This window comes from Populus euphratica, unplaced genomic scaffold (assembly GCF_000495115.2).
Source record: "Populus euphratica unplaced genomic scaffold, PopEup_1.0 scaffold313.1, whole genome shotgun sequence".
Classification (NCBI taxonomy): Eukaryota; Viridiplantae; Streptophyta; class Magnoliopsida; order Malpighiales; family Salicaceae; genus Populus; species Populus euphratica.
This window is the reverse complement of record NW_011500199.1, coordinates 131023-145296: the sequence shown is the minus strand read 5'-3', so window position 1 is coordinate 145296 and position 14274 is coordinate 131023. Positions and strand designations below refer to the sequence as shown.

Sequence of the window (14274 nt, the reverse complement as noted above, 5' to 3'; positions counted from 1 at the left end):
AACCCAAAAATCCCGGGCCAAAAACAGCCCAACCCATTTTAGGCCGATTTTGGCCCACTTTTCATGGGCTGAGCCCGGCCCAACCCATATGTTTTTAATATTTAATTATTATATTATATTATATAAAAAACAAAAAAAAATCAAATTTTTTTTCAAAATCATTTCAAAAAATTTATGATTTTCTTAAATATTTGTATACCAAGTTTGCTTAATATTGGGTTGTATATTTACATGCTAAGATACAAGTCCGATATTAAAACACTCGGTTTTCATTGAAAAAAATTCAAAAACAAATATATAAATAAATAAAAAAAGAAAAAAAATATTTTATTGCATACGGTCAAATCCTAAAGAATTTTTTAAGCATGTTTCAAAATAAAAAAATTACATCTTTCTCACGATTTAAAAAAATAAAATAAAAATGGATATCATAACTAGTTTATGATTATCCGTTAAGGTTTGACCAAAATATCAAAAACCTTTTTTTTCCTTTTTACCCCCCCTTTTTTGGATTGAGATGTAGACTTTAATATTTATGAGTGTAAAATTACACTATAAAGTTCCCTCTCGGGTATTAAAGATACAAGGTATAAATAAAGGCAATTTTAAAATTCGAACTTTAAAATGGATAGGATTTAACCCAATAAGGTAGAGACTCCCTCATGAAGGGAGATTTGCCTTGAACCTTAGAAAAGACCAACGAATAAAAATCTGACCTAGAAAAATAATCAAACAACAATGCAGCTTAGTTTAGGTAGGGTGCATCAGAGGTGATGCGTCTTCCCCTTGCACAACCAGTCTCTTACTTAGACTCTCGCAGACCATAGGTTCCTAGTGACCATAATACTAGGTGGCGACTCCAAAAGAACCAAGAAAAACACAAATAATAATAAACAAAAAAAATCATCAGCTGATGCCACGCGAATTTTCCGACGCGCGACAATGAGCAAAAAATGGAAAAGCCTAATCGAAATGGGATGGTTCTTTTAAGATAGTAAGAGTAGTCAAGATGAACACTTATCATCTATAACATATGTAAGGAAATAATCTCTCTCACTTTTAGCATTTTGATCCTTTAATATTATATCATACTAAATAAGAATGTAAATTTTTAATCTATGAATATGTTCTTCAAAAGAGTTATGTTTTCATATTCTCCGTTTAATGCCTAAGGACTCCAAGGGATGGGTATGTGATCTCCTAGGAAAAATAGCCCCACCACTCCTCTAGGAATAGGTATTTGATCTCTTTAAAGCAATAGTCCTACAATCTCCAAGAAAAGGTTTTAAAGCTTTTTTAGTGCAATAGCATCATTCTTCAAGTTAAGCCTTAAAACCTTTCACCAATTTATGTATCAGAGTTAGACTATAAAAATTAGTTCTGTAAGAGTCAAAGAAAGATGAGATAAGAAAAAAAAAAAGCATAACGAACATACTTGAGTAAAAAGCTTATCTTTAAGTGAAACACAAGAAGAGTGTAAATACGTGAAAAAGTGGGTGAGAAATATATATTTCTTATCAAATAACCAATTTAAAAATGTCAGAAGTAAGCAACAACCTGGCACCACGAAGAGGAGATAATGAAATTATAACTTAGTTACCCATTATGAATCAGCGAATGGATCAGATAACCAATGAATTTGAAGATACGTTGGATAAGTTGGAGAGGCAACGTGTTAATGATCATAATATGGTTTGAATTAGGTTTGAACGAAGATAATTTAATGTTAGAGGGACTGTTAGACGAGTTAACACTAATGTTAATGAGTTTATGACTAACAATGCCAACATGAGTGATGTTGATTTTGAAGATGTGTTTGTGAGACATAGAGAATGTTTTGGAAAGTAGCAAAATTGTCAGTTTGTAGGAGAATGATATGGTGATGATTTTAGCCAAATGGATAATTATTGATATCATGACCATAATACTGAGTTAAGGGAAGGTTTGGTTACAATTAAGCTGATATTGACTTTTCAAGAGAATAATGATCTAGAAGTTCATTTAGAATAGGAGAAAAAGGTGAAGAGGGTTTTTAATTGTCATATTTATTTAAAGCCCAATAAAGTCAAGCTTATTGTGATTGTTTTTACTGACTATGTTATTATAGGAGGGTTAATTAATAACAAACCGCATAAGAAATTATAAGAGGCAAATTGATACTTGGGATTAGATGAAATCCCTTATGAGGAGGAAATTTGTGCCTAGCTACTATTATAGATAATTGCATTGAAGGTTGTAGAGTTTGAGTCAAGGTACAAAGAGTATTGATGAGTATTTCAAAGATATGGAACTTGTTATGGTTCGAGCTAACGTTGAGGAGGATATGGAGGTTATTATGACTAGATTCATTAATGGCTGATATGATTCATATTATGGATTCACATCATTATATGAAGTTGGAGAAGATGGTGCATATGGCCGTGAAAGTAGAAAAACAGCTTAAATGAGAGGGTACCATTCTCATGCATGATAGAGTGACAAATAGGTATTCGTTTGAAATGAATGGAAGACCTATGACTCTTTTATCTTTGAAACCTAAAAAAATATATGAGGAGCAATTGAAATTGAAGAATGAGAAGATTGTTAAAAATGAGAGCTTGTATGTTAAAAAGATCTTTTTTTGCTAATAAGGTTCTTCTTGGTTTTGATGATGATGTTATTCTTTAGTTTTGTAATGATTTTTTAACCTTATAAGATGTTTTCCATGATATAGATTCAAGGTCAAATCTTTTTAAAGAAGAAGGATGATACAAATCAAGTTAAGTTTTAATTTGACCTTGAAATGTTTGTTGACTAGTTTTACGAAATCATATATATGTCTTAAACTGTACATTAGAACGAGCTAAAATATTATAGAGAAATACTAGACATATGTAACTATACTTCGATAAACTTTTAAGTCAAATGAAGTTCAAGAATATATTATTTTATAAGATTGAAGTTACTACACAAATTTTATCAAATCTATTAGATTAGATCTTTGTATACTATATGTGCAATATCTAGAGCTACATGTGAAATTTTATTGTAATTCAAGTTGTTTTGCGGACTAAACATCTCAAGCTTTTCAACCATATATAGTAGGCCCACTAATTCATTCATATGAGAAAGAACGACATGTTTGAAGTCAGGACTGCAAATCTACCAAAAAAAATATAAAAATTAGAGATTCAAGCTATATGAAGGAATTTTGACATAAAAAATTTATTTTTATTATTCTATTTTATTTATTTATTTATTTTTGAATAATTATTTTTAATTTGGGTTTGTTCTAACTCATTAGACATTATTTAGGGCTTATTTCATTATTAAACTAATGTTAGTTAATTATTAGTTTAGGCTTATTAACTTGAAACCCAAAATAAATCTATTAGAATAAGTTAGAGGAGACCATATTATGTTTTTTTAGTTACAAATTCTAATAACAAGTTAGAGAATAAACATGATTTTTTTTTAGCAAGACAACATTTCTTTACTGGGATAAAAATTATACACAAACTTATCAAAGATTAATTGGTTTCTTAATATTATTTACATATTTAGAATTTTTAGATAAAATGTTATCTTTACATCTAAGGTTTTTTTTTCAATACTTTTGGATTTTAAGTATAAGATTATCTTTAAAACAAAAGTCTATCAAATCTAATTTTTAACATTCCATATTATTATTTATTTTATTAAAAATTACTTACATAATTAAAATATCCACATCAAGAATGAGATATTTGCAATTCCACTACTTTTTAATTAATGAGGAACGACCCACCACGGATTTTCCTTCCATAATTTATATAAATTCAATTTATTTTTTTTGTTCTGTAAACTTTTCTCATACCATCTTATACAAAAGTGAACTAACCATCGACTTGAAGCCATTCACAAAAACATGTAATCTTGTCATCAGAATAGCCCAGCTGGTAAGGCCACCCGTTTCCATCATCAAGTACCAAACTTTTTCAATATTGAAAGACTAAGTCAAAGTCAAACTATGACTATAATCCAACTCATTGGCACGTCAGCTGGACTTCCAGTCTTAACCTATCTTGTTCTTTAGCTTTGAGCTCCGAGCATTAAGATCTGCCCTGGTTTTAATATAATAAACTTCAATTAATTAACTCTATGCCACCATTCAGGCATGAGAAAGTATATTATTTCTTCTCTCTTATATTTATTAAATTCTGCGTAAATGCAGGACCATTCTGCTGACGAGGATAAAGAGGTTCCAGAAACAATGACTCCCTGCCCGGAAATCCAGAAAGTTCCATTCTCTGATCTGATCTACCAATCTTGTCGACTAATAAGAAAAGTCGAGAACTTTGAGGATCAGTTATTTTAATGGTAGATATAGATAATGACATTTTCATGACTTATCTGAGTTGATGACTGAACGTTTCAGCGGTATTTGAGACTGTGGATTGGCTGAAGAAATTTTAAAATTATTTTAATTTTAAATTATATTTTTACCGTTTTAATTTATTAATATTAAAAATAATTTTTTAAAAAATATTATTTTAAAATATTTTTAAACAAAAAATAATCTGAAAAGAGACATTTAACTGCCTTCAAAACATACAATTAAATTAAAGGTTTGCATGTTTTCAATGAAGAGAATATTTATTGTGGAGTCTGTATATATATAAGTAAAAGCAGGATGTTTCCCCTAAAGAAAATAAAGAAAAAAACACAGCAGCCGGAAAAATACAAGTATAAATAGCTGCCTTGCTTGGTGAACTTGTCGATACATTGTTTTTTGTCCATCAAAATCTGTTCGCGTTCTTTCATTCCCCAGTTGTCCTAAACGTACTTTATTAGTCTTCAAAATTGGTCTTATAACCTCCCTCGGACAAAAGCTTGTTCCTGTTTTTTTTAAGAGACATAGTACTAATTGCAGTCTTGTTTTGACTAAAATGACAATCAAAGCCACGCCTACCATCAAAGATGGCTGCCTCCTGGTGAGAGGCAAGGTGGTTCTGACCAGAGTTCCACAAAACATTCTTGTTTCTCCGGCAAGCAATGGCTCTGCTTTCGTTGGTGCTACATCTCCATCTCCTAGTTCTCGCCATGTGTTTAGCCTTGGAGTTCTTGAGTAAGTTTCTGTACCTATTCAAATTTTTGCTTTAATGGTATTGGTTTCGTTTTACTTTATCTGCCTTCACATTCTATTTGAAAAAGAAAATGCAAACTTGAGAATTTTACATCAAGAACTAATAAGCCCTCATCTTGATTTTGTTTGCACCGTGTCCTTAGTCGTTTCATTGTGACGTATTTGGTCATTACAGGAAGTACAGGTTCTTGTGCCTTTTTAGGGCCAAAATCTGGTGGATGATACCTCGTGTGGGGAAATCCGGTAGTGAAATTCCCATTGAAACTCAAATGCTTTTGTTGGAAGCAACAGAGGAATCTGCCCTGAATGATGAGGTGAATTCTTCTGAAACATCAACTGATAACACTTTCTACATTCTTTTCTTGCCTGTCTTGGATGGACTATTTCGATCTAGTTTGCAAGGAACTTCGGCAAATGAGCTCCACTTCTGCGTTGAAAGCGGTTAGTTTGAGATTATTTTGCCTTCACTGATTTCTATATAGTTCAATTAAAGGCTTTATTTTAGTATCAATTCAATTTCATATGTTTTGTGTTTGCTTGTGATATGTTTTCGGTTCTTTGATATGATTTCTTAGGAGATGCTAATGTCCAAACCTCACAAGCACTTGAAGCAGTATTTGTAAACTCAGGGGAGAACCCTTTTGAGCTTATTAAGAATTCTATCAAGTATGTTTCACATCAACATAAATTTATGATCTTTCACTTAATGAATTTCTTCTTAATTAGCACATGTCATTCCTTTTCGTATGTACCTTGATGAATCATACAGGATACTGGAGCAACACAAAGGGACATTTTGCCACATTGAGAACAAGAAGGTATAATGTTTAATATTTGTTTAAAATGTAGACGGATGACAGTAAAATCTCATTTCAAATGACTGGTTTTATGGCAGATTCCTGCACATTTAGACTGGTTTGGCTGGTGTACTTGGGATGCTTTTTACACTCAAGTAAATCCACAAGGAATCAAAGAGGGCCTTCAAAGGTACAATAAGAAAGTAGAGAGCCCTCTGTATGTGGGAAGAAACCAATGTATTTAACTGATGGAATTTTATTAATGTTGTTTATTTGCACTATGTTTTCTAACAGTTTCTTAGAAGGTGGGTGTTCACCAAAGTTTCTTATTATTGATGATGGATGGCAAGACACAGTGAATGAATTTTGCAAAGAAGGTGAACCTCTTATCGAAGGGACACAGTAAGTTTAATCTTCAATCTGACAAGTATTCCTCCTGTTTTAACCTGAAATGGTAAATAAGCATTTGCACTTCTTCCTACCTACACAGGTTTGCTACTAGATTGGCAGATATCAAAGAAAACAGAAAATTCAAAAGTTCAGGTCCAGATGAAGACTGCACCAATTTGCATGAATTTATTGATACCATCAAAGAGAAATATGGATTAAAGTAACCATTCCTAGCAATCTGGATGTTGAATTTCAATTTTTTTTCCCCATAGAGATTCTTCTATTGTTATTGTTATTGTTATTGTTATTGTATAGTTAACCATAGAGAAAATCTTGATAAATGCAGATTTGTTTATGTGTGGCACGCTTTAGCTGGTTATTGGGGAGGGGTTCTTCCATCATCTGATTCAATGAAAAAGTACAACCCAAAACTTGTATATCCAATTCAGTCACCTGGTAATGTGGGGAACATGAGAGACATTGCAATGGACAGCTTGGAGAAATATGGAGTTGGAGTCATTGATCCCAGTAAGATATTTGATTTCTACAATGATCTTCATAGCTATCTGGCAAGCAATGGTGTAGACGGAGTCAAGGTGGACGTCCAGAATCTGATTGAAACTTTAGGTTCTGGATGTGGAGGTCGAGTGATGTTGACTAGACAGTATCAGGAAGCACTTGAGAAATCTATTTCAAGAAACTTTAAAAAAAATAATCTAATTTGTTGCATGAGTCACAACTCTGACTCAATTTACAGGTTTTCATCTTTCCTGCCTTTTGAATCTTAAAATATGCAACGCCAAGTTATATGCAGAACTGTCTTGTAATTCTGATTAGAGTGAATATTTGTTGACAGTTCGAAGAGAAGTGCAATTGCAAGAGCATCAGAGGATTTCATGCCAAGAGAGCCGACATTTCAGACCTTGCACATTGCGTCTGTAGCTTTCAACAGCTTTCTTCTTGGGGAGATTGTTGTTCCAGACTGGGACATGTTCCATGTAAGATATCTTGCATATTCCGAAAATGATATCTAATAAACATGTAGTTGAATATTCTGTATCATGCATGGAACCTGGTATAATTATCAAAATTTTCATGAGTTGCATGAATGAAAATCTTTGTATTACAGAAACTGTCCGCAGTTGAAACCCAGTGAACAGAATTTAAAAAAAAAATTACAAATAGACATCATTTTTGTATCCAGATGCTAAAAAAAATTAAGCATAGGTATTATAACAATTAATTACAAATAGAAGTGGAAACTTTCTTTTCTTTTCTTTTCTTTGTTTTTTTTTAATGAGAAATAGTAATGAAGCTTAACGTTACAGAAACAAAAGTAATATTCATTCTTGGTTTTCAGAGTAAACATGATACTGCTGACTTCCATGGTGCTGCAAGAGCATTGGGTGGATGTGCAGTATATGTAAGGTGAGGCAAAACGATTAAGACCCTTCTTTCTTTTGATTTTTGAATCTCCTGGAAAAATCTATGCAATTCTTACATACCTTTCATTGCAAAAATATTTTATTATTTCATATGAATACAGTGACAAGCCAGGCATTCATGACTTCAAAATCCTTAAGAAGCTCGTGTTGCCTGATGGGTCTATCCTGAGAGCTAGACATGCTGGCCGTCCCACAAGAGATTGCTTATTTGAAGATCCTGTCATGGATGCGAAAAGGTGAACATGCTATCCCAGATTACAATCCCAAGTGTGTCAATAGTAAACATCCATCTGGCCTTGTACTAATCAGTTTGTGCTTTCAACTCTTTTGTAGTTTGTTGAAGATATGGAACTTGAACAAGTTAACTGGGGTCATCGGTGTTTTTAATTGCCAAGGAGCAGGAAGATGGCCCATGAAACAAGAAGCTGAAGAAATACCAGCTGTGCCTTCCGGGCCTCTATCCCTTTCAGGTCATGTGAGTCCTATTGATGTTGAATTTCTCGACGATATTGCCGGTGAAGATTGGAATGGAGATTGTGCAGTCTATGCTTTCAATTCAGGTTAGTTTTCCAATCCATCATTTTCTTGATCTTATCAGATACTCTGCATCCAAAACCAACTTATCTAGAATTTCTGGTGAATTATTTCCTGTTGCAGGATCTCTTTCCATGCTGCCAAAGAAAGGGATTCTTGAAGTGTCCTTGACCACTCTAAAATACGAGATATATACCATCTCTCCAATTAAGGTCAGTAAATTGACCTCCTTGCTTTACCATTATGTTATCTTCCTGTAAAGTCTACTCAGAACCAGGGTGATTTATCATGTAACAGGTTTTTGGTCAGAATCTTCAGTTTTCTCCGATAGGATTGCTTGACATGTACAACTCGGGAGGAGCAGTCGAAGCTGTAAACTGCATTATCGATGTTTCATCTTGCACGGTCAAAGTCAATGGCCGAGGCGGTGGCCGGTTTGGAGCCTACTCCAACACTAAACCAACCTTTTGCAGGGTGGACATGAAAGAAGAAGAGTTCACTTACAACGACAATAATGGATTATTGACAGTCAAACTTGAATGCACAGGCAATTTAAGAGAGATTGAATTCATATATTAGGGCGTTTGTCTTTCCATGGAAATATGCATTCTACGAAAGTTCAAGAGTTCCATTCCAGGATTGGGCTTTAATTGATTCTGTACACACGATTTTTTAAGCCTTAAATTAAGCAATCACAATTGTATAAATATTTGATTTAATAAAATATATGATTGTGTACCCTTTTTATTTAAAATATTCTTATAAACAAAACATGTGAATTTTTTTCTTGATTTATTCGTGAAATCAAATTAATATTTATGTTTTATGAGGATGTGAATTTAGGTGTATACTACAAAGAATGATCTTATGTTTTAAAGAGTATATTTGATTTATTTTTAAAATATTGTTGGAGTATATTCTTATAAGGTATTTGAATTTGATTCAATAACATAGATAAAATAAATTTAAGAGTTTTTAGTACACATTATATAAAAAGAACTTGTTTTGAAGAAAATTTTGTAATTTCAATAATTTTTTTTCTTTTTAACTAAGGTGAGAACTTTTATTTAGAGAGATTTGTAGAGTTTTTTAGGCTCTTTTTCAATACCACATGATATTATTTTATTGATTAATTTTTATTTATGTGATCTTGTATTTATAATTAGATAACTTATTTCTTTTTCATGTTATTTATTTTAATTTTATATCATATTTTTAAATAAAAATAAAATAAAAATGACATATAACAAGATTTGATTAATAGAAAATTTTTATTTATACATATGACTCTCAAAACAAGTTTACTTACATTTAGAAATAAATGGTTATATCTTAAAAGTACAGTGAAGAGAATTTTAAACTTTTGAATTTATTTTTGACTAAGATTTAATTTATTATTTTAAATTTTTTCAATTCTCCTATTTAAGCTTTTATGTACATGAACTTGTTATTGATTTATTTGCTAAAAAGTCGTCTTTTGAAAGTATTAAATATTTAACTTTTTTGTCATTAGAGATTTTCTATGAATTTTATGGTCAAGGTGGTTAGTGTCAGGAAAATTAACAACTTCAATTCTTCTTTCTACATTTGATATCCTTTTTGGTTGATTTATCATTATTACACTAAAACAAGCATGCTACTTATAAGAATTATTTTTTAATATCTAATATACTTGAGTATGTTTTTAAATATTGAGAATGGATAGAAGATGTTTCAAAATATTATGAGCTGTTTTTTTTTTTAAATAAATATTCAAGATACTATTTTTTTTATATTTTTTTATATATAATTGACAGATGAATGTTATCTATTTTTTCTATAATCATTAAGATTTTTTATTGATTTTTAGATCACATATTAATATTTATTTTAATATTTCATGTAAATATCTATATTTTATCATGATAATATAATTAAAAGAAATTCACACACTTTATTATATATACAATTTAAAAATTTTTCTTAGAGTTCTTGTTTTGTTTTCATGATTATATTCATTTTAATCTTGAATAACTTTGGTTTAATGAATGTTTTAAAGAATTTAATTTTTTAAAATTTTTAAAGAAATGAATCATATTTATCATTCATATATAATATTTTATTAAAAATATTCTTCTATTCATATATAATATTTTATTAAAAATATTTTATTAAAAATATTCTTCCATATCTTGTATGATAAACTAATATATAAAAATTATTAAGATGACAATTCATTCCTTCCTCTCATACCATAGTTAGTATTTTTTTCATTATGAAAATAATATAAAATTATTAATTTTTAATGTTATTAAAAGCTTCATGTGACTTAATTTTTCTTTTAAAACTAAATTTTTATTTCTTTCAACTGTAAGGATTTTAAATTGATTCTCCTGATAAACTATACACAAAAAAAAAATCATGAAAAAGTAGTCAATTGTGAGATCGCTAAATCTCCGACTTAAATGACAAGTCGTTTCTTACGAAAGACACCCTTCATATTCCGTAACAGAATCTTCAAGAAGCCCACTACCAAATCTGAAAGGCCCACAATTGCAGTCCATGAAAATAGATAAATAAATAAAAACTTCTGTAGCATTAAAAACCATCCTCTCTTTGCAGTCTGCCTCTTATCCTGTACCTTCTAAACCCCTAAAAACCATCCTCTCTTTGCAGTCTGCCTATTATCCTCTACCTTGAACTCTCCTATCCTCTCCTCTCCTCTCTCTACAGCATGTCTGCTACAGCTGCTTCCACCTTGAAGCCTTTGCTAATGGCAGAAACATGCATCTGTTCGTTCCCTTCAATTTTCACTTCAAAACCCCCACTAAAACCTCTCCCTATCTCACATAGACCCATCAAGCTCCAACTCTCATACTCTCACTCTTTATCAACGTTCTCTGTAAAACCCAAAACCCATTTATCTTTAACGATCCCTTTTGTGGCCCAGACCTCAGATTGGGCTCAACAAGAAGAAGAAAACAACGCCACTATCACTTTAACTGAGTCAGAACAAGAAGACTCCAATTCGGAAAATGAAGAAAGTAATGATTTTGAAGGTAGAGTATCCGATTGGGAGGCTGAAGGGGAGGATGCATCTGCTTCCGAAACCGAAGCTGTTGGAGGTGAAGGAGAGAGAGGTGACGAGGAGGGGTTTGTGGAGCCACCGGAAGAAGCTAAGATTTATGTAGGGAATTTGCCTTATGATGTTACTAGTGAGAAGTTGGCTATGCTATTTGATCAAGCTGGAACTGTTGAAATTTCTGAGGTAAATAAATGTCCTTGTTTGTTTGTTTTGAATATTTTCTTTGTAGTGTGTTTCAAGGTTTTTATGGAGGCTTTGTTTTGAGGGGTTGTAGGTTATTTACAACACGGAAACTGATACAAGTCGTGGCTTCGGGTTTGTGACGATGAGTACCGTTGCTGAGTCTGACAAGGCTATAGAAATGTTCAATCGTTATGTAAGTTTCTTCCTTTATTATTATTATTATTATTATGTGTTTTTTTTGTTGAACTTTTGGTTATATGTGATTTGGAACGATATAAGACTAGATGTTAACTTTTAATAGATGCTATAAATGATTGAAAGGGAATAGGTAGGGGGGGAGATGTCATGTGATGCTTCTATGCCTTTAAGGTTAGAAGAAAGATGCTGGCTTTGTGGAATTTTCCTTGCTCTAATTAATTGAGCTTCCTGTTTGGTTCAGATGGCTGAGTATTTTGTATGGTATGAGAAGAAAAACTATCATTTATGGTTGAGTAACATTACTTTGTTTTTGTTTTGAAGATAGCATTCATGTGGGATTCAACTGTATATGATAATTAGAGTGGCGCGTTAGGTCATTTAAATATACAATCAGAAAACATGTGGTGAAACCCCAAAGAAGTGTTGCTAGGGTGAGCGCCTTTTATTTAATTTTAAGGTGGGGCACATTGCTAATAATGGCCCAATTGGTGTAGAGGTATGACGTGATAAATCCTTATTGGAGATTACATGACTCAAGAAAAATGTTGTAGATCATGATTTATTTATTTATTTTATTTCGTATTTTTTTAGGTGACCGTTATAAGCTGGAGCTTATTGTTTTCATAAAGCTATGTTATCATCTTTGTCTTGCATGTGATTTTTACCAACAAGATGCTGTTTAAACTATGTACTTTTACTGGACAGGATGAAACTTGCTTATCTAGTAAGGCAAGCATGTTATTTATTGAGAAAATGTCCTGATCTTGGGATTAGTTGCAGATAATAAAAATTACAATTGTCAATAGTCAAACACCAAATCTTTGCATGGAAATTGATGACCATTTCATTTGTTTTTCCTGGATGCTGGAAGTGTTTCATATTTTCCATGCTGTACTGGTTTTAATACATGTACCAAGTGCTCTGTTTTGTTTCAGTGCTTTGACTTGATGAGTTAATATTGGCATGCTGGCTAAAATTCAAATGCTAATTTTTACAAGTAGATTAATGCATTGTTCATACAACATTTCTTCAACTTGGCATAGTGGATTATGATTTAATGTTCTACTTCATTAGAGTTAATTCTTAAGATTAAGTGATTAACGTTAGTGATAGACGTTCTCCTTGTTAATCAAGTCGTAACAATTAGAAAATCATCAAATCTTGCAATGACTTGTTCTACTTCATTAGAGTTAATTCTTAAGATTAAGTGATTAGCGTTAGTGATAGATGTTCTCCTTGTTAATCAAGTTGTAATAATGAGAAAATCATCAAATCTTGTGATGACTTTTTTTTTTCAATTAACCAAGCTGTTTTCTGTTTGATATTGTACTGAACAGAACTTAGATGGAAGGCTCTTGACTGTAAACAAGGCTGCTCCTAGAGGATCAAGGCCAGAACGCCCTCCTCGTGTGTCTGAACCCAGCTATAGAATCTATGTGGGCAACCTACCATGGGGAGTGGATAGTGGTCGTCTTGAGGAAGTCTTTAGCGAACATGGTAAAGTTGTGAGTGCTCAGGTTGTTTCTGACTGGGAGACTGGCCGTTCACGTGGTTTTGGCTTTGTAACCATGTCCTCAGAGAGCGAGTTGAATGATGCCATAGCTGCACTTGATGGACAGGTATGACTTTGAGTGCTTAGTTTTGAAATTCATAACTTTTGTATGTGGAAAGGCAACTACTGCACTATAAGTATGGTCAATTCATTAGGAAAAAAGAAAGAAAAAAAGAGGGCTGATAACTTGAGTTCTTCAGAATCCAGATTATCTTCTCAACACTGGCATCAATCTATCAATAGTAATCTATTCTATAAGGACCAGCAGCATGCCCTTCAAATTTCTGTTTGATGATATGCACGCTTCTGGTTTTGCAGGATCTGGACGGGAGAGCAATTAGAGTAAATGTTGCTGGGGAAAGACCAAGGCGCAGCTCCTTTTGAACTGATATGAATTGAATAGATATCCTGCCGCCGGTTATCATTTTCCTTTGTTCTTTTTTTTTTATCCATTTGTTTTTTCTCATATCAGTTTTGTGGTATCAAGTTTTTTGGCCAGTTGAATGGAAGCTCACTAGGAGTTTTGTACGCATATTGTCTTCACAGTTCATAAAAATTGTTTCGCGGATTCGAGGACATTGTGCTCTACGAGATAATATATTAAATTTGTTGGCACAACATCAAGTCTCAGACAATCCAATAATGGAACTTTCAGGATGCTGAAATATGTTAGGCCAAGGACATCCATGAAGAAGTCGGGTTTGAAACGTGGTCCGGTGGCAGGCATCTGGCCGTGCGCACTCAGCTGGCTGGGGACATGGTTTTTATTTGTTTCTGGCCCTCCTGGATGGAAAAAACACCAATGTTCATAGATCCTGGTGAGAAGACCGGCTGGTGAAATCTCAAAGCAGAAACAGTGCTGTCTTCTACATGCCTGCTTTTCTCTCTAACCACTCCCCATCTCCTTGGAATTATGCACAGGACTTGAACCCCATATCAGTGATCTGCTGTTTCCAATTGGAATATGGATACTGCTTCTGCTCGTGACACAACTCGTGCACCCGGAA

The 14274-nt window shown here is 32.6% G+C and overlaps 2 protein-coding genes across 2 annotated transcripts; both read left to right on the top strand.

Moving 5' to 3' along the window:
- Nucleotides 1-4650: 4650 nt before the first annotated feature.
- On the top strand, nucleotides 4651-9024 carry LOC105111845 (probable galactinol--sucrose galactosyltransferase 2). Its single transcript, XM_011007309.1, has 14 exons — nucleotides 4651-5086; nucleotides 5280-5545; nucleotides 5680-5770; nucleotides 5874-5922; nucleotides 6000-6091; nucleotides 6196-6303; nucleotides 6392-6511; nucleotides 6638-7048; nucleotides 7148-7289; nucleotides 7652-7719; nucleotides 7838-7972; nucleotides 8070-8296; nucleotides 8394-8482; nucleotides 8568-9024. The coding sequence occupies exons 1-14, from the start codon at nucleotides 4908-4910 to the stop codon at nucleotides 8847-8849; spliced, it is 2259 nt and encodes a 752-aa protein (XP_011005611.1). The 5' UTR covers nucleotides 4651-4907; the 3' UTR covers nucleotides 8850-9024.
- A 1928-nt stretch (nucleotides 9025-10952) lies between these two features.
- Nucleotides 10953-13885, top strand: LOC105111844 (28 kDa ribonucleoprotein, chloroplastic-like). Its single transcript, XM_011007308.1, has 4 exons — nucleotides 10953-11517; nucleotides 11609-11710; nucleotides 13053-13334; nucleotides 13586-13885. The coding sequence occupies exons 1-4, from the start codon at nucleotides 10984-10986 to the stop codon at nucleotides 13649-13651; spliced, it is 984 nt and encodes a 327-aa protein (XP_011005610.1). The 5' UTR covers nucleotides 10953-10983; the 3' UTR covers nucleotides 13652-13885.
- The last annotated feature ends 389 nt before the right edge of the window (nucleotides 13886-14274 follow it).